Source organism: Tinamus guttatus, unplaced genomic scaffold (genome assembly GCF_059628265.1).
Source record: "Tinamus guttatus ecotype Peru unplaced genomic scaffold, ASM5962826v1 Tinamus_guttatus_pri_ptg000123l, whole genome shotgun sequence".
Taxonomy (NCBI): Eukaryota; Metazoa; Chordata; class Aves; order Tinamiformes; family Tinamidae; genus Tinamus; species Tinamus guttatus.
In genome coordinates this window covers 2,037,064-2,058,767 of record NW_028288657.1, presented here as the reverse complement: position 1 = coordinate 2,058,767, position 21,704 = coordinate 2,037,064, and the positions used below count along the sequence as shown (strand labels likewise).

The following is a 21,704-nucleotide window of genomic DNA, read 5'->3' as shown; positions in this document are numbered from 1 at the left end:
GATAACTCTACGTATCTGAAAATTCAAAGTAAAAGATAGCACTAGTTACTGCTGGAGAAAGCCCCATCTCCTACAGGTATTCTTTGTGTCTGCTGGAAAAACTGAGCCCCATGGTGAAAAATCTCATCTCAAAAATCTACAGGGGACCAGGCAGCAGTCAGATTGCACCAAGAAATGTGTGGAGAATATTACTCAGTTTATATATGAATTTCTGCGGAAGATTATGAAAAGGGAATAGCAAAACTTTCGGCATTGGGTAATAGTGCCTAAGAGTTTTGAGGTTATCTAGGTTTCTTGGGGCTGTTTTTCTTTCATATTTAGGGTTCTATTTAGTAATTAAGACCTTCTTTAGTCAAGTGTTTTCTCAAATGAGAAGACCCTAACAAACCAAAGTGTGTTATAAAGGATGCTAACGTTACTATAAGGCAACTGTTTGAATAAATAGGTCTTAAGGATTCATTTTAATGGAAAACATTGCTATGGAAGTGTTCCTGTGTGGGGGAAAAACGGACAAAAAGAGTAATCAGATTTATTAATCTCAAATGCAGATTTTTAAACCACCCCACGAACTCTTATGTTTCCTTATAATTGAAAGGTAATTACTGCAGTAGGAGTGATAACAGCATAGACTTTTGCAGCTTAAGCAATCTGTAATAAGAATGTAAAGAAAGAACAGAGTTGAAATCATCCACTCCTTTTTACAAGTTGAAATTCATTGTTGCTTATTTTTTGTTGAGATTCTTCATTATATATTGAAACTTCTTGAATATTCCACAATAAATTTCTCACTACATGTAGTGCTTTATTCCATTTATCTCTTTAAGTAGCACTTTGTCATGATTTCCCTCATCAGTGGTGAAAGGGGGACAGGGCCGTCTCTGATGTTTTTGATGCATTGAACTAAAACCCTTCTGAGTTTGGTGTTGGTTAAGAAATACCTTCCATTTCGGTTCTGATTTTGTCAGAAACCTGTGAAATCTGTAGAAATTTTTTCTACAGCCCCGGGCTACACTCAGGCGCTCTGGAAGATGCCAAAGAGTGGTGGGGGCGGGAAATGCGGGAAGTCCCAGGATTGGATAAAATTCCCAGAAAATCTTGTTTTTAGCATGGGGAGGGCCACCTTAGCGCCCGGCGACCTTCCCAACATGGCGGCCCCGCTCTTCGGCCCGCCCCCCAGTTGCCATTGGCCGAGGAGCGGCGGCGGCGCGCCCCTGATTGGTGAGTGGGCGGGGTGACGCGGGTGTGTGGCGGAAGGCGGCGGGGGCCGGCCGGGGATGTGGAGAGCAGGCATGGCAGCCGGCGAAGGGCTGGGCCCGGCGCTGCGGGCCGTCACGGAGCGGGTGCAGCAGGCGGCCGCCCGGAGGCCGCAGGTGAGGGGCGTCCCGAGGCGGGGAGGTCTCGGGCCTTGGAGGAAGCGGGGCGGGAAAGCGGAGTTTGCGCTTGTCTCGGCGGCTGCAGCCCCCTTCCCGCCATGGCGGCGGGTCCTCCAGCACCATAGAGATCACCCCCCCCGCCGCCATGAGGCACGCGCGTCCTCCTGCACCATAGCGACCGCCCCCACCCACAGGGAGGGAGTGGGGTGTTCCCCTGCCAACAACCATCATAGATACAGGCAGACAGGAAAGGAGAGCAGCCCGACCCCAAGATAAGGGCAGGTTTTCCCCCCCCACATACCATAGAGAGGCCCCCCCCAGCACCATGGAGACAGCTCCCCCAGGATCATAGAGAGCAGCCTCTCACCATAGAGACAGGCCCCCTCATGCCCAGGGCGGCTGTAGGCAGCAGGTGCCCGGGCCGGGGGTGCCGGTGGTTCCCCGCACCGGGAGCCCTCCCGAGCCGCGCGCTCCCCGCAGGGGCTCCCGGCCGTGCAGCCCCGGCTGGTGGCCGTGAGCAAGACGAAGCCGGCGGACATGGTGCTCGAGGCGTACGGGCACGGGCAGCGCAGCTTCGGCGAGAACTACGTGAGTGCCCCGCGGCCGCCCCGCGCGCCCCTGCAGCCCGGCCGCGTCGTGGCACGGCCGTAACCAGCCGCTGCCTTGAATCCTCGCAGGTTCAAGAGCTGCTGGAAAAGGCGTCGGACTCCAGGGTAAGCGCGTGGGTCCCTCCACCTGGTTTTCCGTGCACTGCTGAGGTGTCTTCAGCAAAAAGTCCTGCCTTTTGTGAGAGACCCGGTGACGGAGGATCGGCTGTTTGATCTGCTTTGGAAAAAGCCTTCCTGTTTCTCTAGAGACACGGTGGGGTCGGTCCCAGCTCTTCTGCCTGTTCTCCCTGGCCCCTTCTTGCCCTGCTCGCTGCCGAGGGTCCTGCAGACGTGGTGCCTTAGTCCCAGAGCATCAGTCTGCACAGCCCCTCTCCTCCTGTGCTTTCCGTGCTGGAGATGCACGTACAGAACCGGTACTGACTCAGTTTGGGGCAGGGAAGAGTCATTTTCTGATTCTTCAGCTACAAAAGAGCTTTGCCTTCCCCTTCCCCATCCACCTTGTGATCCGCAGTCCTGTCCTGCTCCAGAATGAGACAATCTCCATTCATTCCATGTGTCCTGCCCAAGCCCTGTTTTTCAGGGAAAACCAAAGCAACCTGCGTGTCTGGAACTCTGGTTTGCAGGCAAACCAAGACCCGAGTATTGCTTGGAGGAAGAGGAAATTATCATTCAGACCCGATTAACTGTTCCTTTCTGTTCTCAGATTCTGTCGTCTTGTCCGGAGATTAAGTGGCATTTTATTGGCCATCTGCAGAAAAATAACGTCAACAAATTGATCGGTAAACTCTATTTAACTTTATGTGCAGAGTCCATGGGCAATAGCCTTGCAGTGTTCACACAAATGACCCTTGTTTATCCGTGTATATTGCTGATTTCAAGCCCGAAAGAAATCTGATGCTAATCCATGGATCTTCCCCTGTCTCTCCCCAAAAGGGGCACAGTCTTATTATGGACGGGAATCATTAATCAAGAGCTGTGGTTGGGGAGGCAAACGGTGTTGCATGCCTTAGCTGCAAGGTTAAGAACAGGCAGAGGACTTTGGCAGGTAGTTCATGGCTGTCTGAGCGGGCTGAGTTTCTAGATGTAGCAGCTTCTGTGCCAGCAGAGTTGTCCCAACCTTGTCTTTTCTCCCTAGCTGTCCCTAACCTCTTCATGCTGGAAACGGTGGATTCGGTGAAACTGGCGGACAGAGTCAACAGCTCGTGGCAGAAAAAAGGGTCCACTCACAAGCTGAAAGTCATGGTGCAAGTGAACACTAGCGGAGAAGACAGTAGGTATCTGGACACTCTTCATGGTGACGTGCACGTTGTCCTGCTGACTTGCAGGAGAAACCACCTGCTGTGATTGGGTTGCTTTGCTCTCCCGAAGAGCTCCTTTAATCTGGAAAGAAAGTCAACTTGCTCTTAAGAGGAGTTTTGGTGAACAGGCTGATCCGAGCTGATCCCCTTCTACCTGCCTGTGGCAAGGGGACTTCTCTGGCAGAGTCTGACCTGCATCACTCCTTTTTCTTTTCATTTCTTCGCCAGGTAAGCATGGCCTGCCTCCCAGAGACACCGCAGCAGCTGTGGAGCATATCATCAACAAGTGTCCAAGCCTGGAATTTGTGGGGCTGATGACGATCGGCAGCGTTGGCCACGACCTTAGCAAGGGGCCGAATCCTGATTTCCAGGTGAGAGTCTCTAGAAGAAAACTGGGTGCAGGGGGCTGCGTCAGGCCGAGGAATTGGGTCTGCGTGGCCTGTCATGCTGGTGTCCTGCCACGTGCCATCCTCTCCTCTCCCCTGCCTTCCAGATGCTGCTGTCGCTGCGGCAGGAGGTGTGTGAGAAGCTCAACCTGCCCCTGGAGAAGGTGGAGCTGAGCATGGGCATGTCCACGGACTTCCAGCACGCAGTAAGCCTGGGCTCGCTCTGCCACCCTTTCTTTTAGCAGCTAAAGGTGCCCTCGCCTGCAGCAGCCACCCAAAAATCCACCCATACGTCATCCACACAGGCCTCGTAGGCCTCCCCTTGCATGGAGATCCATCCTGATGGTGCTGGGCTGTGAAAAACAGCTCTCCTTGCCCTGGATGCACTTCTGGGGATCAAAATAGACCCTTGTAGCTACAGTTAGCAAGTACAAGGGGAACTGTCCCTCTGTAGCCTGGCAAACATCTAGGTTGTTTGGGGGCTGTGCTGGCAGCCCCTGTATTGAACTCTGCCTTTTGTCTCCTCTTCGTAGATAGAGGTGGGATCCACGAACGTCAGGATTGGAAGCACAATTTTTGGAGAGCGAGATTATTCCAACAAAGCAGGTGGTGGCAAAGCCCTTGCTGAAAGCGAAGGTAAAACGGAGGCCTTGACAGTGCAGGATCATTAAAACGGGATAAAAAGTGGCCTCGCCAGAGGACAGATGATGGGAGACCTCACTATGCATTCTTACCTCCCTCCGTGTCGGCACCCGATCATGATGGTGAGAGGAAATTCCTCGTAATAGAATAGAGGCCAGAAACGCCTCGTAATTTATTGTGATTTTAGAGTCCCCATAGAAACTGGAACTTTTGTAACCAGCAAATGGTAAGAAAAAACATGGTTGAAAGCGACTTTAGTACCTTAGCTACTCCAGGCTGCTTAAGAACAATTTAATTTTGGAAAAAGTGGGTTAAAAAAGAAATAATTATCTGTAAGAACAGAGTTGTTAATGAGCAGGATATATCCACAGCAGTGTCAAAGATTGTTTTCACTGAGGAGTAAATTCCTCACTAACAAGTTTTATTCTTGCCAGAGACCTACAAATATTTCCTTTCCTCGAGTAAAGGTTTTGCACATGGCTGCAGCTGGGGGGTTGCTTAAATCGCAGCTATGTGACAGGGACACATTGTAACACGTAGCTGGCTCCGAGTGGCACCGCAGAGACGATTCACCCTGAGGAGGGATGACAAGAACTCGAGGATGAATAAGGACCAGCTGCCAGCGGGAGCTCGTGGCGTAACGTTTTGGGTGCAGGTTGCAAGTCACTGCTAACTTCCACTGTTGGTGACACTCTTGTGTCTCCTGGGATGCTTCCAGCCTCCCCGTCCCCTCTCGTGTTGTTGGAATCTCATCCTGCCTAGCTCGGGATGCTCCAGGTTATTTTTGGTGTGAGCGGGGCTGTTCCTCAGGCTCCTTGGTCTGTCTCGGATTTGCTGTCACGTCCCCAGTTGGGGCCTCTGCTACCCCCTCTCCGCCTGTACCAGGATCGTAGTGCTCATCTTGGGGAAGCAGGAAAGTTTTCTTGTTTGCCAGAGGGGAAAAGGAGTTCGGAAAGTCAAGTATTATCATTCCACTGTGTTCCCAAAAAATCCTTTCATCACAGACAGAGTTTCCAGACATTTCTTAATACATTTAAGTGCTGGTCTGGCTTTTCCTTCCCCTGGACGAGGGCAGCAGGACTCTTCCATCGCAGTAGCTGTATCATTAAGATGTGAGTAAAGCCCCTGTGTTCCGCCGTGTGCCGTTTGGCCGACTGTAGCCACATCCCTTACAACAACCTGCTCCGGGTTCCTGCGCGTGGCTGGAGGAGACACAGCCGGCAGCAACACCCTTCCCTGCTTCTCTGTGTGTGCGGTTCAACCTCGCTGTTGGATTTCACTTTCCGACTCTAAATGCTGAATGTAAACGAAAAGGGTAAACTCTGACACCAAGCTATCAAAAATCCATGTTTTCAACGGGACGCGCAGTCTGGGCTGCCCTCAGAGCCGTGTTGGGTTTCATAGTCTATTAGTAAAAAATCGGTGAATCTGAATACCATCTGTGCCAACTATAAAGCTATTAAAGATGTTATTTTTATGTTCCAGTGTTGTGAATAAATGGCTTGAGACTTGTTGCTGAAGATGTTTCCTAACCCGGAGTTCCTGCGCAGTGAGGTGTTACTCTTGGGGTGGAGGAAAGGGGCTTGATTTGAAAGATGCTTGAAAAACACGCAGGCAAAAAGGGGGGAAAAATTGTGATTGGAGGGGGAAAAATCCCTGCTGAGGTGTCACTGGAGTGAGTTATTTTGGGAGAAGCCCTCTGGGTGGCACTGCTCTCCAGGCTGTCCACAGAAGGAGGGATAACGGGGATAACGAAGGAGGGATAATGGGGATAACGGCAAGTGGGGTCCATAACTAGTCTTGGAAACAGCAGGCTTTATTTTTCACTTGAAGGCTGAAGTTCGTCCCCTTCTCTCCCAGGTCTTTTCCCCGAAATTATTTGAACACACCATAGACTTTCATGTTGGGAATTCCATAACATTGGAAGGAATTGTTTCTTTGTTTTGTTTCGTTCTATTTTGTTATATTAAAAAAAAAAAAAATGTGCGTGGGGAGTCAGGACACCCGTTCCTCTATCTCAGTTCAACTGATCCAAATGTGTTAAGAGTTCCAGGGATTGTTTGCCAAAGAAACACCCTTTGTAAAAGTCAGCTACGGCTCTTGAGAGCAAATGTGGAATAAAAATGATCTGTTAACCTAACTTATAAAGTCAGCAGAGTCTTGGAGCAGGTTCGGAGCCCGCGTGGATGAGCAGGTACCGCTCCGCGCACATTCCCATTTTCCATTAAGCTGCGTCACCCACATTCCCATTCCCATTTTCCATTAAGCTGCGTCACCCAGCTGAGCTGCTGTTGTCACGGTTCTCTTTTCCGTTCCAGGGCGCAGACCGGGGCCGCTGTTTCATGCTGGACTTCGTTGGGAACCGCTTTGCTTTATGGCTCGCGTTCCCTCCCGTGTTTCCTCTCCCGGACGCTCCGCGCGTGTTTCCGAGCTGGAATGTTACCACCCAACACAACCAGGTGCCGAACGGTAGGAGCGGAGAGGCCGGAGGCACCGCGGCCTCGCGTCGCTGAACACCCCAACCAGCCTCCCGTGCTGCCGGTCCCCTCGGCGCCCCCGTCCCGCGCGGGGAATCCGCCTGTTGCCGGCGCCTGTTGCGCGGTGCCGGCGCGGACGGCGGCGGTGATGGGGGACACCTGCACGGGGCCGGGACCACCCGCTCGTTTCGCAGAGGTCACCCGGCAGATGTGACTGTTGGTCACTGGAGAGGAGCCAACAGCAGGAGATAAAAGGCTCCCCGGCTGTTTAATGCCCCGCTCCGCGACACCCCGCGATGCGGGTGTTGGTGACAGCTTTTGAAAGCCCCTGGCTGGCTGTTGGGGCAGCGCTGCCGCTCCGTGGGGCAGTGTCGCTGTCAATGTGTTGGGGGACTAATTGCAGCCAATTAAGGCTCGTTTTGTGGCCGTGTGGCCTCCTCCTCCCTCGTGGCTCTGCTTTTGGCACCGAGGCCGCCTCACGGCGCAGGCCCCGTCACTTTGTAGTTCCCTAGAAGTCCCTGGATCCAGCACTTATTTCCATGCGCACAATAATCGCGGGATGGGGGTTAACCAGACATCCCTGACGGTCCTCTCGGATTTGGGATAACAACCGGGTTCCTGGTAAACCAGGAGGCGCAAGCTGAGCCCTCTGTGTCCCATCTGGGACTCGGCTTCACATATACCAAGGAGAAACTTCCCTGTGGATTCGAGGAGCGCGTGGAGCAGCAGCTCCTCTTGGAAGCTCGCTCCAAACTCGCCGAGCTTTGCAGCCCTCGCCTACCCCGTTCGGTAAGAGCGCAGGCCCCGCTCGCTTCCCTCGCCCACAACGTCGGCCTTGATTTATTTTTTATCAGATAATATCTTTTGTGTTGCAAAGTCTCCAAGCTCGACCTCGCTGCCAAGCTGCGCAATAAAATCCGTGTGTGATTCGCAGAGCAGATGTGCGGGGAGGCCGCGTCCAGCTCCGGGAGAGGGGAGCAGCTGGAGGGACATGAAAGCGGCCGCTTCCCCGTCCCACGGAGCGGGACGCGGTGCAGCCGGAGGGCCGGGAGCAGGGATGGAGCTCCCTGCACGCGCTGGCCAAGGCAGCCGCATCTCCCGGCTGGAATTCGCCCGGAGCCCGCGGCGTTTTGGGAGCGCTGGGCCGGGAAGCGCTCGGATCTCTCTCGGAGGGGCCTTGCCCGTTGCAGCCTCTCAAAGCGCGGGGCTTGTTTACTTCTCGGCTATCGGGTTTCCTGCAGGAAGGCCGGCAACTGCCAAGGTTTTTATTGGATCCCCCTGAAAGGAATTGCGAGAGCCTCGTGCTTGTTGTCTTTGCTGCGTCGGCAGCGGTTAGGGGGATTTTTACCTTTGAATGAGGCCGAGGGGTGCAGGGATTTGGCACGTGGCACCAGCAGCTCCATAATGATGCTGTAGTTTCCAATGGGTTTCCTTGTTGTCTCACCCTCCGGAGCGTCTCCGAAGGGATCGGGGCTGCTGTTTGTCTGGGAACGCTCGGAGCGCACGTTGGAAGCACTTGAAAGGGCCGGAGCTCCACAGGGCTCCGTGTGGGAAGCGTCCTTGGAGCTGCCCTCGTTCTAGCCCCGTGGGTTGGGGGATTTCACGTTTGTTAGTGGCTTGGACAAGGGTTCGACTGTTCTCGGAGGTGATTTTATAGGAGACCTGAAATTCCGAAGCCCACGAGCAGGGACTCGAGCGCTTCGATGTGTCGAGCGAAGGGCCCTGACGGCCTTTGGATGCTGCCAACACGGAGCAACGAGCAGGGCTCGAGGTTGGGGCCGGGTCCCATCCCAGCCCATGCACGAGGAGCCCTTTAGTGCCGGGGTTTCCTAGGGCCCCTCCGGAGCGCGGTTATGGAATCCCTGGAAAACGAGACCCCTTCCCTCCCGCGCGCTCCGGCCGGATGCGCCGCACAAGCGGTTTCCTGTTGCTCTTCCCGCTTCTCCTGCAGGATCCGGGCCCGGCATCCTGCGGCAGCGAGCGGTGGGAATTTTCCTCACCGAAACGGGGGGGAAACGCTCGGCGCGGCCACGCGCTGCTCGGCATCGGTACCGAACCGACCCAGACGGGCCAGGACGAGCGTCCCGGCCGGGCGGGCTGCGTTTATTTGGAGAAAGGAGTAAATTTCCTTTGGAATTGCAGACGCTGGAGGGGAGCAGCGCGCGCGGAGGTCCCGTCTCCCTTTTGCGGCACAGGGGCTGGAGCGGGGAGGCGAAATATGGAATTAACGGGGAAAGCGGCGAAGGAAGCGGGACCCGGGGGGGGGCCGGCCCGGGGCGGAGCCGGGGGAGGCGCCAGGGCGGGCGCGGGGGAAGCGGAGCCGGGGCCGGAGCCGGAGCCCGGAGCCCGGGACGGGGCCATGCGGCGGGTGGCGGCCCCGCTGCTGCTGCCGCCGCTGCTGCTGCTGCTGCTGCCGGTGCCGGTACTGGCGGCGGGGGGCGGCGGCGGGGGGGGCCCGGGCCGGGGCTGCCCCCCGCGCGGCTGCAAGTGCGCGGCGCGGCGCAGGGTGCTCTGCAGCGGCGGGGGGCTCCCCGCGCCGCCCGCGCCGCGACTGCTGCCCGACGGCACCGCCACGCTGTGAGTAGCGCCCGCGGGGCCGGCCCTGCCGGTCCCGGTGTCCCCTCCGGTCCCGCTGCCCCCCGCGCCGCCGGCCCCGCCGTCCCCTCCCGGCCCCGCTGTCCCCTCCCGGCCCCTCTGGCCCCTCCGGGCTCCGTTGTCCCCTCCCGGCCCCGCTGCCTCCCGCGCAGATGCCCCCCGCGCCACTGTCCCCTCCCGGCGTCGCTGTCCCCTCCTGTTCCCGCTGTCCCCTCCCGGCCCCGATGTCCCCTCCTGGCTCTGCTGTCCCCTCCCGGCCTCGCCGTCACCTCCCGGCCCTGCCGTCCCTTCTTGTTCCCGCTGTCCCCTCCTGTTCCCGATGTCCCCTCCTAGCCCTGCTGCCCCCCGCGCCACCGTCCCCTCCCGTTCCCGCCGTCCCCTCCTGTTCCCGCCGTCCCCTCCCGTTCCCACCGTCCCCTCCCGTTCCCGCTGCGTCCCCGGCGCCGCTGCCCGCCCTGTCCCCGCGCAGTCCCGGGGCTCCTCTGCGCAGCTGCCGCCTCTGGAGCTGAAGCGACGGCCCCGCGCGTCCCATCCCTGCTGTCCCCTCATCCCGCTCGTCCCCTCGTCCCCGCCGTGTCCCCAGGAAGCGGCTCCCTCTTTGCATCGTGGTGCCACCGCGGGGTCCCTGTGTCGCGGCCTCTCCCACCCGCTCCGGCACAAGCCCGGCTGCGGATCCCGGGAAGCGGCCCCATCCCTGCGCTTCCCCGCGCAGCGGTTGGTGTTTCCAGAGCTGGCAGAGGGTGGTTTTGTTTGAAAGAGCTGGGAATGTTTATCACAAATGGATCCATGGGGGCAAATCCAGCCCGGGGAGGCTCCGCGGATGTGTTTGGAGCGGACAGTAGTGTTGGAAGCGGGAATCATCCCGAAACGGCAACATTGGCTGTGTCCGTGGGAGGACACGGGGTGATGGTGGGGACTGAGGTGGAGACGGTGACACGAAGCCTCCCCATGTCGGCGGAGCGGGAATGGGAACGTCCCCCGGCAGGAGCCGTGTGCCCGGATCCATGCGGGATCCTCCGCTCTCTGGGAGTCCCGCGGCCTGTTCCGTGCGGGATAACGTGCTCGGAAGCGCAGCTGGTTGCAGCTTCCTCGGCTCCGGTTTGCCAAGAGGCGCCCGGGTGGCAGCCGCGTTCCGGATCTCTCCCTCCTTCCAGTTTCCTCCCACCCTTTCGCTCCACCACTGTATTTACCTTTAATTACCAGGCCCGCTCGCAGGATGCCGAGACCGTCCCGGCGGCCACTCGCTTATTCCCCCTGGGATCGAGGAGGCCGGTTGGCATCAGGGACCCGTCATCCCATGGAAGCTCCCGCTTCCCACAGGGCGGCTTCCCTGGAGCGGAGCCACGGGCGGCTCCCAGGTCCCAGAGCCACCGTCGGGGCCCGTGCGCTTCCCGCTCGCTTCCCGCTCGCTTCCCGCGCGATTCCCGCACGATTCCCGCACGATTCCCGCTCGCTGGCGAGCCGCAGCCCGCGCTGCGGGCAGATGTTTGCCGGCAGAAATTAACTCCAGCTGGGAAGGCGCCGTTGGCAGCCGAACAGACCCGGCACCGTGCCGGGAAGCAGAGCGGGGGGACCCTCCGGGGGGTCCATCCCATGGGATGCTCCGCACGGAGGGACAGGGCTCGGCTCGTTGTGACCCCCCAAGTCCCAGCGAGGGGACAGGGACGTTCGGCCGCGTCCCGAGGGGGCTCCGATCCCCGCCGGGAGCCGCTGCGAATATCCCGCTGCCCGGAGCGCGCGGAGCCCAAAGCTCTTCCAGATGTGCGCGGCTGGAGCCGGCCTCCTTCATGTGCACAGCTTGATTGCCCCGAAATCACGGATCGTCTGCAGGGAGCGGCGGCGTTTGACTTAGGAGCAACTCCCAGTCCCACTTGAACTCCCCTCCCGGGCCCTGCTCCGCCTGGGCCCTGCAGATGGTTTCGTTCTGAAACCTCTTTTTTGGGGGGCTTTTTATTTGGTTTTTATTGGGCGGGAGGCAGTTTGGGGCGCGTTTGTGCCCGGAAGGGACCATGGAGCCTTTTCCGCGGATGCGGAGGACGGGGCAGGGATGCGGCGGCGCTGGATCGGGGCCGCGGATGCGCTCGGCGTCTCCATCCGGCGCGCGGAGGAGGATCGTCCTGGCCGCGGGCCAGGGGCCGCTCCGGGGCGCGCGCCCTCTCCGCGCTCCCTCCGGCGCCTGTTCTTCCAGCGCCGGAAAAACACCCGGCTTGGGAGGACGATTTTCGCCATCCGAAATAGCCCGGCTGGCGGCTCCGGGATGCAGCCCCCCTCCTGCTCCCGGCTCCTTCCCCGAATCCCTTGCGAGGCGCCGGCTCCGCGGTCGCTCCGAGCATCTGCTCGGAATTAAGGCCCGCGCGCTCCCCGCCCCCAGCGCGGCCCGGCCCCCCGGGACCCTCCGCGCGGGTTTCCCGGCCCCGCGCCCGGCATTTCGCTGCCTCCTTTTTTGGTCGGCCGCATAGGAAGTTTATTGTTTTAGCAGCCCGCGTTCTGGAGCCGCTATTTATCCAAGCGGATTCCAGCACGCTTGGAAAAACAATCTTGTTTTTCACTTTTGGCTCCACTTTGAGATGAAAAAAGAAAGGAAAAGAGCGAGATCTCCGCACCGCCCGGCGCTCCCTCCCTGCGCGCGGCCGCCCGGATCGGCCCGTTATTCCCGTTGGGCTCGCGGCCGGCGTTCCTAATCCCCGCGTTGTGCGGGAGGCGCTTCCAGCCGCCGCTCCATGAGCCGCTCGTGGCGGGGACGGGGTCCCGGCCAAGCGCACGCGTCCCGTGGGATGCCGCATCCCGCCCGTGGAGAGTCCCTGTGTCCTGCTCGGGTTTCCATCTGGAAAATATTTCTGAGGCAGAAACCTCCCCGTGGAGCCCTTACTGTAATTGCGAGCTTCGCGTGCCAACTATTCCTGCGGGTCAGGAATTCGGAGCCAAGGGCCGCGCGGAGCCGCAAGGGAATCGGCTCCGCCAGGGAAGCGCGGCGGAAGGGGAGGGCTCCCTGCGTCCCCTTCCCGGGCACTGCCCTCCTTGTCACCCGTTTGGCTGCTTTTCCGTGTGCGTTGCTGTGCCCGGGATGCCCGGGACGCCGCCAGGATTTATCCAGGCCGCATCCCGGCCATTCCTCAGCGGATGGATTCCGCTATCTGTCAGCTTGGGCCACTCGACTCTCTGCCCTCCTAAACAGGCCCCGCCGGGTTGATTTTGCGCTGGAGGAAACGCGGGGCCCTCCCTGCGCCAGCGCCCGCGCGCGGCTCCCACATCCCTTTTTCCAGGCCGTCGGCGCGCGGATTCCTCACCCCGGAGCCTGGCTGCAGATCACACGAGATGCTGATTGCATCTTGGACGGCGAGAGCGTTGCCTTTTAAGGAGGGGATTTTTTTTGCTTTTATGGCAGAGGCGGGGATGGTCCCCGGGGTCCGCAGAACAAAGCGGACGCCCCCGCGCGTGGGGCTCGGCCGGCACCGGCGCTGCCCCGGTGCAGAACCCGACCGGGCCCCAGGGCCCCGCGGCCACGTCCTCCATGCAGGAGCAGTTCGAGGCTCCTGGGCTCATTAGCGCGTCCTGCTAATTGCTGCACCGCGGGGAGCGGGCACGGGGGGCGCCCCATGGAGCAGCCGCTGCGGAAACAGCTCCCGATGGGCGCGGGGATCCCATGGGCTGGCGCGCGGGGATCCTCCGTCGTCGCTGCCGCCGACGTGTCCGGAGCAGCCGCGGCCCCTTCGGCCTGGGGGGCTCAGCCCGATGCGGCTCCTTGGGGGGCCTCTTTGGGCGCTGGAGAACCGGGCTGGGGTGAATCCGAAGATGCTCCGTCCTCGAGTCCCCTGTGCACACGGGAATTCTGAAACGGGCATCCCGGAATGGGCATCACAAAATGGGCATCCCAAAATGGGCATTCCGGAACGGGAATCCCAAAACGGGCATCCTGAAACGGGCATCCTGAAAATGGGCATCCCAAAATGGGCATCCCAAAACGGTAGTCCCAAAACGGGCATCCCAGAACGAGAATCCCAAAAACGGGCATCCCAAAATGGGCATCCTGAAACAGGCATCCTGAAACGGGCATCCCAAAACGGGCATCCCAAAACGGGCATTCCAGAACGGGCATCCCAAAACAGGAATCCCTAACCGGGTATCCCGAACCGGGCATCCTGAAACGGGGATCCTGAAACGGGCATTCCGAAACGGGCATCCCAACCCGGGCGCGGGTGCCGCGGTCCCCGTCTCACGGCGCTCGCCCTCCTCTGCCCCGCAGGCTGCTGAGCAACAACAAGATCACGGTGCTGAGGAACGGCTCCTTCTTTGGGCTGCGGGCGCTGGAGAAGCTGTGAGTGCCCGCGGGGGCCCGGGCGCGCTCTGCTCCGCTCCGCGGGTTCTCCGGGCGGCACCAACATCTGGGATCCCGGGGACCCCGCGCTGGGGGGGCTCTGCGCCGGGACCCCCTATGAAAAGCCGCATTGTGGCCCCGAACAAAGTCAACGTTCTTATCTCGCCGTGAAAGGCATCTCTATGGCGCGGGAATAAGGGCAGATTTATGGCCCCCATATGGGTCTGATCTGTAGGTATGCGGAGCGGCGCCCGGCGCACTGAGGCCGTTTTGTTCCCGGCGCGGGCGCGCGCGCATTCCTGGGCCCCGCGCGCCCGGGGCGCTCGCTGCAGGGCGTTCCAGCCCCGCTCCGTCCTCCGGGGGCTCCGGGGTTAACGCGGAGCCTGCGGACAGCAGCGGTTCTGCCCCCAGCGCGGGGTCGCCCCGTCCCTCCCCGCTGGCACCGGCCTCTCATTAATGGGGGGATTAACGAGGAGCGGGACCGGAGCCCCCGCGCGCGTCCCCGGCGGCCGCTTGGCACCTCCGCTGATGGGCAGCGGCGTAATGAGATTAATGAGCGCGCGCGGGGCTGGAATGCGGCCGCTCGTTAGCGCCGGGGCCGGTCCCCCCGCATGGGCCGCGCTGCTCGCGGGGCCCTGGCGCCGCCTCCGCTGCCGGAGCCGCGGACGAAGGAGCTTCCAGGGGAACCCGCCTGGCTCGGCGCGATCCTGAGGCCCCCCGTGCTCCGGAGTGTCACCCCATGGCCCCACGGTGCTTTGGGGACAGGCGGCAGCTCCAGGGTGGGCGGCTGAGCGCGCCGGGGGTCCGGGCAGGTGTCCGCACAGGCGGCGGTCCAGGTGTGCGGAGCTGTTCGTTCAGCACCGCCGCTCACCTGCGCCGCGGCCTCGGGAACGCGCGCCGGGGCCGGTGCCAACGGGGGAGCGCGCGGGAGCGCCGGGCCGGAGCCGCCTCGCGTGCCCGGGCGCTGCCAATTAGATACGAGGCCCAATGGAGCTAATGAGGCCAACGCGGGCGGCCGTGCTGACGCCGGCCACGCTCCCCTTTGGAGCACGAAGGAGAGGGAAACGGGCCGGGAAGCTGCTGGCGAGGCCGGGGAACGGGGGTCCCCGCTCTGCCCCGGCGCCTCCGTCTCCCGCAGGGACCTGAGGAACAACCTGATCAGCACGGTGCAGCCGGGCGCCTTCCTGGGCCTCCCCGAGCTCAAGCGGCTGTAAGTGGCGGCGCGGCGGCGCGCGGGGGACGTCCCCGTCCCCGGCGCCCACGTCCCTCTGCTCGCTCCGCAGGGACCTCTCCAACAACCGCATCGGCTGCCTGAGCGGCAGCGTCTTCCGCGGCCTCTCCAACCTCGTCAGGCTGTGAGTGGCGCCGCGCGGGGACGTCCGCGTGGGCCGGGGCCGCCCGGTGACGCGGGGTGTCCGGCGGCGCCGCGCGGCTCCTCGACGCCGCTCTGCCTCCTCGCAGGAACATGTCTGGGAACATTTTCTCCAGCCTGCAGCCGGGCGTCTTCGACGAGCTCCCATCGCTGAAAGTCGTGTGAGTACCGCGCGTCCCCGGTGCCACGCGCGGCTCCGGGGCCGTCGTCACCCTGTGACGCCGCCGCCGCCGCTTGCAGCGACTTCGCCACCGAGTACCTGACGTGCGACTGCAACCTGCGCTGGGTGCTGCCCTGGGCCCGCAACCGCTCGGCGCAGATCTCGGACAAGACGGTGTGCGTCTACCCCCGGCACGTGCGCGCCGCGCCGCTCCGCAGCACCCCGGAGAGCCAGCTGCGCTGCGGTGAGGCCGGGGCGCGTGGGGCCGCGCGGCGCCGCGCGGGGACCCGCGGCCACCCTCAGCGTCCCCCTGTCCCCGCAGCCGGCACCCCGGAGCTGCACACGCACCAGCTCATCCCGTCGCTGCGCCAGGTGGTTTTCCAGGGCGACCGGCTGCCCTTCCAGTGCACGGCCACCTACCTGGACAACAGCACCCAGATCCGCTGGTACCACAACCGGGAGCCGGTGGAGGAGGACGAGCGCACGGGCGTCATCGTGGAGGAGAGCCTCATCCACGACTGCACCTTCATCACCAGGTGGGCGCCGGCGCCCGAGCGGGACACGGGGGCGCTTGGCGGTGGCCCCGCTCTAGGGGACGGTCCCCTGGTGCCATCCTGCCCCGGCTCTGCCCGCAGCGAGCTCATCCTCTCCAACATCCACGTGTCGGCCACGGGCGAGTGGGAATGCGCCGTGTCCACCTCCCAGGGCAACGTGAGCAAGAAGGTGGAGATCGTGGTGCTGGAGACCTCGGCGTCCTACTGCCCCGCCGAGCGCGTCACCAACAACCGTGGTGACTTCAGGTAGGGCCTGGCGGGACACGCGGGGGGCACCGCGACCCCGTCCCCTCCTGGTGCCAACCTGCGTCCAGGAGTCATCAGCTTCCTGCTCTCAGCTGTGACCAGACCCCCGCGAGACTTGTGGTTATCTAACCATGGTCTTGCCTTGTTTTCTCTAGACTTGTGTCTACTGTTGTCGTTCTCTCAATGCCCATCCTCTATATGGTGCAGTGGCCAAAACTGTACATTGCCCCACATGCCCCACTCACTGGTGGGGAGCGTATGGATCAAAAATTCCTTGCCATGCCTTATAGTATGTTCCTTTTATTAAGTACATCCTTTTTATTTAGAAAAAAGGGGATTCAGTAAAGGTCCACAAAGATGGTTGGGGGTGGAGCATTTGTCCCCTGAGGAAAGGCTGATGGAACAGGGAAGAGACAGCGACCATTCCCGGGCGCCTCGGAGCGGCACCTCCGAGGTGCTGGAATTCCGAGAGACGGAAGTCTCCGGGCGCGCGCATAGAGAGCCCTGGGGTGGCCAACGCGGCTCGCGCCGGCCCCGGGCGGCCCTGAGCGTGCGTCTGCCCGCGGGCAGGTGGCCCCGCACGCTGGCGGGCATCACCGCCTACCAGTCGTGCCTGCAGCACCCGTTCGCGGCGGGGCCGGCCGGCGGCGGCGCGGCGGGCGAGCGGCGGGCGTCGCGGCGCTGCGACCGCGCCGGCCGCTGGCACGAGGGCGACTACTCCCGCTGCCTCTACACCAACGACATCACCCGCGTGCTCTACACCTTCGTGCTGGTGAGCGGGGCGCCCCGCGGGGGAGGCCGCGGCGCCGCCGGGGCGCCCGCGCCGCTCAGCGCGCGCCCCGCTCCGCAGATGCCCATCAACGCGTCCAACGCGCTCACCCTGGCGCACCAGCTGCGCGTGTACACGGCCGAGGCCGCCAACTTCTCCGACATGGTCGACGTCCTCTACGTGGCCCAGATGATCGAGAAGTTCATCGGCTACGTGGACCAGATCAAGCAGGTGCCGCCGGGGTCGCGGGCCGGGCGGGCGTCCCCCTGGCCGCGGGGTCCTCACGCGGCGCTCGCGGCAGCTCCCGGACGTCATCGTGGAGATGGCCAGCAACATGATGCAGGTGGACGACCACCTGCTGTGGCTGTCGCAGAAGGAGGAGAAGGCGTGCAGCAGCATCGTGCGCGCGCTGGAGCGCGTCGCCCCGCACGCGCTCGGCGCCGACGCGCAGCACGTGGCCGTGGTGAGCGTGGGGCCGCGGCAGCGGCGCCGGGGCGGCCGCGCGCGCCGGGGGGCTCACGGCGCCCGCGCCGCCCGCAGACCTCGCGCAACGTCGCCGTCGAGGCCTACGTGGTGAAGCCGGAGAGCTACGTGGGGCTGAGCTGCGTGGCCTTCCAGCGGCGCGACGGCGCCGAGGCCGAGCAGCCGCTGCGGCTGCGCTGCACCACGGGCCGCCCCAACGTCTCCCTGAGCAGCTTCCACCTCAAGGTGCGGGCGGGTGACCCTGGGGACGCCGCGGGGGACACCGGCCGCCGCCGCCGCTCACCCGCGCTCGGCCGTGCCCCGCAGAACAGCGTCGCGCTGGCCTCCATCCAGCTGCCGCCCGGGCTCTTCGGCGGCCCCGCGCCGCCCGCGGCCGCCTGCAAGCTGCAGCTCCTGGTGTTCCGCAACGGGAAGCTCTTCTGCAGCACCGGCAACTCCTCCCGCCTGGCCGACGACGGCAAGCGCCGCAGCGTGGCCACGCCGGTCATCTACGCCGGGACCCGTAAGGACGCGGGGACCCCGCCGTCGCGGTGGTGCCCACGGCCATCCATGGTGGCCGCGGAGGGTTGGAGGGGGGTTGTCCCACAGTGAGGACGGAGGTGCCGTTGCCCACGCCGCGCGCCGCGGTTGCAGACGGCTGTGGCGTGGGCAACCTGACGGAGCCGGTGGCCGTGTCCCTGCGGCACCGCGGTGACGGCGCCGACCCGGTGGCCGCGTCCTGGAACTTCGAGGTGCTGGAGGGCATGGGCGGCTGGAGCGCCGAGGGCTGCCGGCTGGCGGCCCGTGAGCCCAACGTGACGTCGCTGCGGTGCCGCCACCTCGGCAACGTGGCCGTGCTCATGGTAGGGCCGCGCGGTGGGGACGGCGCGGGGGGACGGCGCGCGCGGCCGCGCTCACGGGCTCTCCCGCGGCGCAGGAGCTGAGCGGCTTCCCCGGCGAGGCGCGCGGCGCCGGCGCGGCGCTGCACCCGGCCATGTACGCGTGCACCGCCGTGCTGCTGCTCTGCCTCTTCGCCACCATCATCACCTACATCGTCAACCACGGGTGAGGCGGCACCCCGGGGCGGCCGCGGTGGGGCAGGATGGGGACACGGGTGTCCCTCGCTGGGAGTTCGGGTGGCCTCAATGGGCTCGTGGGGAGACGATGTTAACGCGAGGGGATGATGATGGGGTGAGATGAGATGAAGGGCGGCCCGAGGGGGGCTCCCTTCACCCTGCAGGGTCCATCCCCTGCGGCGAGTTGTTCGGATCCAAGGAGGTGCCAGGATGCACCAAAAAGTTCCACAGGAACTTAAGGAAAAATTTCTTCCCAGTGAGGGTGCCAGAGCCCTGGAACAGGCTGCCCAGAGAGGTTGTGGAGTCTCCTTCTCTGGAGATCTTCAAACCCGCTTGGACGCAGCCCTGTGCCACGTGCTCTAGGTGACCCTGCGTGTGCAGGGGTTGGACTGGATGATCTCTAGAGGTCCCTTCCAACCTTGAGCATTCTATGATTCTATGATGGAGCGTGCGCTCCGGAGCTGCTCCCGGGATTCCGGGGACGTCTTTGCTGGCGCTGGGGACATGGGGCCGCAAATCCCTGCAAGCTCCTCAGGGCCACGGACAGCCACTGGGCACGTGGCGTTCCCGATGCATCCCAAAGGACAACCGCATCCACGGCCAGAGCAGCCCAGCAGCGGCCACCCCGCTGTCCCCAGGGCGTCCCCAGGCCCCCGGCGTGTCCCTCAGCGTCCCACGATTTGCCCCTCTCTTGCAGGGCCATCCGCGTCACGCGCAAGTGCTGGCACGTGCTGCTCAACCTGTGCTTCCACATGGCCATGACGGCGGCCGTCTTCGCCGGCGGCATCACGCTCACGGGCTACCTGCTGGTGTGCCGCGCCGTGGGCATCGGCCTGCACTACTCCTCGCTGGCCACGCTGCTCTGGATGGCCGTGAGGGCCCGCGTGCTCTACAAAGAGGCCACCTGGAAGGCGCCGCAGCAGCAGGACGGCGACGCGGCCCCGCCGGCCCCTCGGCCCATGCTGCGGTAGCGACGCTCCTGGCTTTTAAAGGCCGTTTCCCGGCCCGTGCGGGTCTCCCGGGACAGGCTCTGTCCCTGCACCACCCCGGTCCCGCTCCCTGCTGGTCCCTCAACCCCCTCTGTGCCTGTCCCAGCATTTCACGGTGGGAAATTCCATTCCCAGCGGCCTTTCCAGGATGCCACATCCATGTTTTTGCGAGCGCCTGACAAATGGAGGCAACACCGTCACCACCCCTTCTCCTTGCAGGTTCTACCTTATCGCGGGCGGGATCCCCCTCATCATCTGCGGCATCACGGCGGCCGTCAACATCCACAACTACCACGACAACAACCCCTAGTAAGTGTCCCCGCGCGGCCGCCCCTTCCCCTCGGGGCCGCGCCGCCGCTCCGAGCGCCCTTTGCGTCCCCTTGCAGCTGCTGGCTGGTGTGGCGGCCCAGCCTGGGCGCTTTCTACGTGCCCGTGGCCTTCATCGTGCTCGTCACCTGGATTTACCTCCTCTGCGCCGGGCTCGGGCTGCGGCGCCGCGCGCCGAGCCCCAAGAACGTCCCCGCGCCGCTGGAGATGCCGCCGAGGCTGGGAGGCAGCGGGAACCTCCTGAACGACTCCGGCTCCATCTCGGTGACGCTCAACGCGGGGCCGCCCTGTCCCGAGGCGGACGGCGTCTACTCCCTGCGGGTGCAGCTGTGGGCGCTGGTCACCACGCACTCCTTGTACGTGGCGCTGTGGACGTTCGGCGCCATGGCCGTGTCGCAGCGCTGGTACCTCGACGTGCTCTTCAGCTGCCTCTACGGGCTCACGGCGGTGGCGCTGGGGCTCTTCGTCTTCGCCCACCACTGCGTGCGGCGCCGGGACGTGCTGGGCGCCTGGTTGGGCTGCTGCCCGGCGTACCGCGCGGCGCTGCCCATGGCGGCGTACGTCCGCGCCGGCGCCGCGCCGCGCGACGGCGCCCAGCTCTTCCTCGGCTGCGGCGCGGAGGCCGCGCAGTCCCTCAGGTCCTCGTCCTCGCCCAGCAGCACCCGCTCGGCCGGCGGCCACTGCAAACTCACCAACCTGCACGCGGCGCAGAGCCGGGGGGACGCGCGCCCGGCCGCGGAGCCCCACAAAGCGCCCGGGGCCGCCCGCGACGGCAACAGCCTCCCCGCGCGCCGGGGCCACAGGAGCCGCGGGAAGCAGCACCGCGAGGGGAAGCAGCAGCGCTCGAAGGCGCCGCGGGGCCCGGCCTCGGAGCAGCCGTCCAGCGAGAGCGGCAGCGTCCACAACAGCCACTCGGAGAGCTACCACAGCAGCCGCAACAGCCCCCTGAGCAACAGCCGCGCGGGCGAGACGGCGCCGAGCCACTCGGAGGGCAGCGACGGCGGGCGGCCGGCGGCCGAGGTCGGGCGTGCGCGGCGCCGCAGCGCCAGCCGGGACAACCTGCGGCACGCCAGCGCCATGGAGAGGGAGGCCAAGCGGCGCTCGTACCCGCTCAACGCGCCCGGCCACAACGGCGCCCTCAAAGGCGGCAGCTACGACGCGGATCTGGGCGGCGCCGACGGCGCGGCCGGCATGAGGACCGGCCTGTGGAAGAGCGAAACCACCGTGTAGGACGCGGGGAAGGACCAGGCCGCCGCGGCCGGAGCTGCCCGGGGCTCCGGCGCCGTCCCGGGGGCTTTGCGGAATTGCTAAGTGCACTAGACGGGAGCAGGACGGGCCGGAGCTCGGCACGGCCCGCGGCCCGTCCGGCGCCAGGCGAAAGGCAATCCTTGCTCTTCAGCAGCCTGAATTGCAACCGTACTTTAATCACTCCTGCATGTCACTTCAGACTGACCCTAAATGCTATTTTTATTATATACAGAGGAAACAAATGTCTATTTTTCAAATTCTATATTATTGTATGTATATATGTAGAGACAGACGGGTGAGTGCTGCGAGTGCCTCCGTGGTACACGCCGGCGTTCTCCGCGGTGCCCCGGGAGTTTCGGCAATACCGTGTTCCCACCGCAGCATTCCCAGCGGAGCAGAGGGGACCACGAGCAGCGCCCTGGACGTGGAGGCCGTCGCATGGTGCTCATTGGGCCCTAACCCGATTCAGCTTCTTGGAAAGATCCGCAAAGAAGCCCCTGGGTTGGGGATGCTTTTCAAGGCGTTTCTCTCGGCGCGTTCTCAAAGACGCCGTTTAGCCCCGTGGGTCGCCGAGTTGCCAAAGCCAAAGCCATACATGGAGCAAGCACAAGCCAAGAGCCGCCACCGTCTGCGCCCGCTCCCGGCAGACGCTAAACCCCAACCAGGATCCGCTCCCGGTCGGGAGCCTACGGGAACGGGACTAGCGCCGGGGCCTCCCGGCGAGCGGAGCTGGATCCTCTCCAAAGAACCAAAGAGCCAGGGGCGAATCCGTCGGCGCGGCCACCAACTCCTCGCGATGCCGCCGGC

General features: G+C 63.2%; 2 protein-coding genes across 2 annotated transcripts; both read left to right on the top strand.

Moving 5' to 3' along the window:
- Positions 1 to 1,241: 1,241 nt before the first annotated feature.
- PLPBP (pyridoxal phosphate binding protein) lies at positions 1,242 to 4,735 on the top strand. Its single transcript, XM_088521479.1, has 8 exons — positions 1,242 to 1,370; positions 1,854 to 1,961; positions 2,051 to 2,086; positions 2,685 to 2,760; positions 3,117 to 3,251; positions 3,508 to 3,650; positions 3,773 to 3,871; positions 4,199 to 4,735. Exons 1-8 carry the CDS (start codon positions 1,275 to 1,277, stop codon positions 4,334 to 4,336), a joined length of 831 nt encoding a protein of 276 aa, XP_088377605.1. The 5' UTR covers positions 1,242 to 1,274; the 3' UTR covers positions 4,337 to 4,735.
- A 4,408-nt stretch (positions 4,736 to 9,143) lies between these two features.
- On the top strand, positions 9,144 to 20,881 carry ADGRA2 (adhesion G protein-coupled receptor A2). Its single transcript, XM_088521507.1, has 18 exons — positions 9,144 to 9,361; positions 13,623 to 13,694; positions 14,833 to 14,904; positions 14,978 to 15,049; positions 15,156 to 15,227; positions 15,307 to 15,470; positions 15,549 to 15,762; positions 15,862 to 16,026; positions 16,597 to 16,798; positions 16,877 to 17,026; positions 17,097 to 17,258; positions 17,336 to 17,503; positions 17,585 to 17,780; positions 17,912 to 18,120; positions 18,195 to 18,322; positions 19,031 to 19,300; positions 19,542 to 19,631; positions 19,709 to 20,881. The coding sequence occupies exons 1-18, from the start codon at positions 9,144 to 9,146 to the stop codon at positions 20,877 to 20,879; spliced, it is 3,795 nt and encodes a 1,264-aa protein (XP_088377633.1). The 3' UTR covers positions 20,880 to 20,881.
- The last annotated feature ends 823 nt before the right edge of the window (positions 20,882 to 21,704 follow it).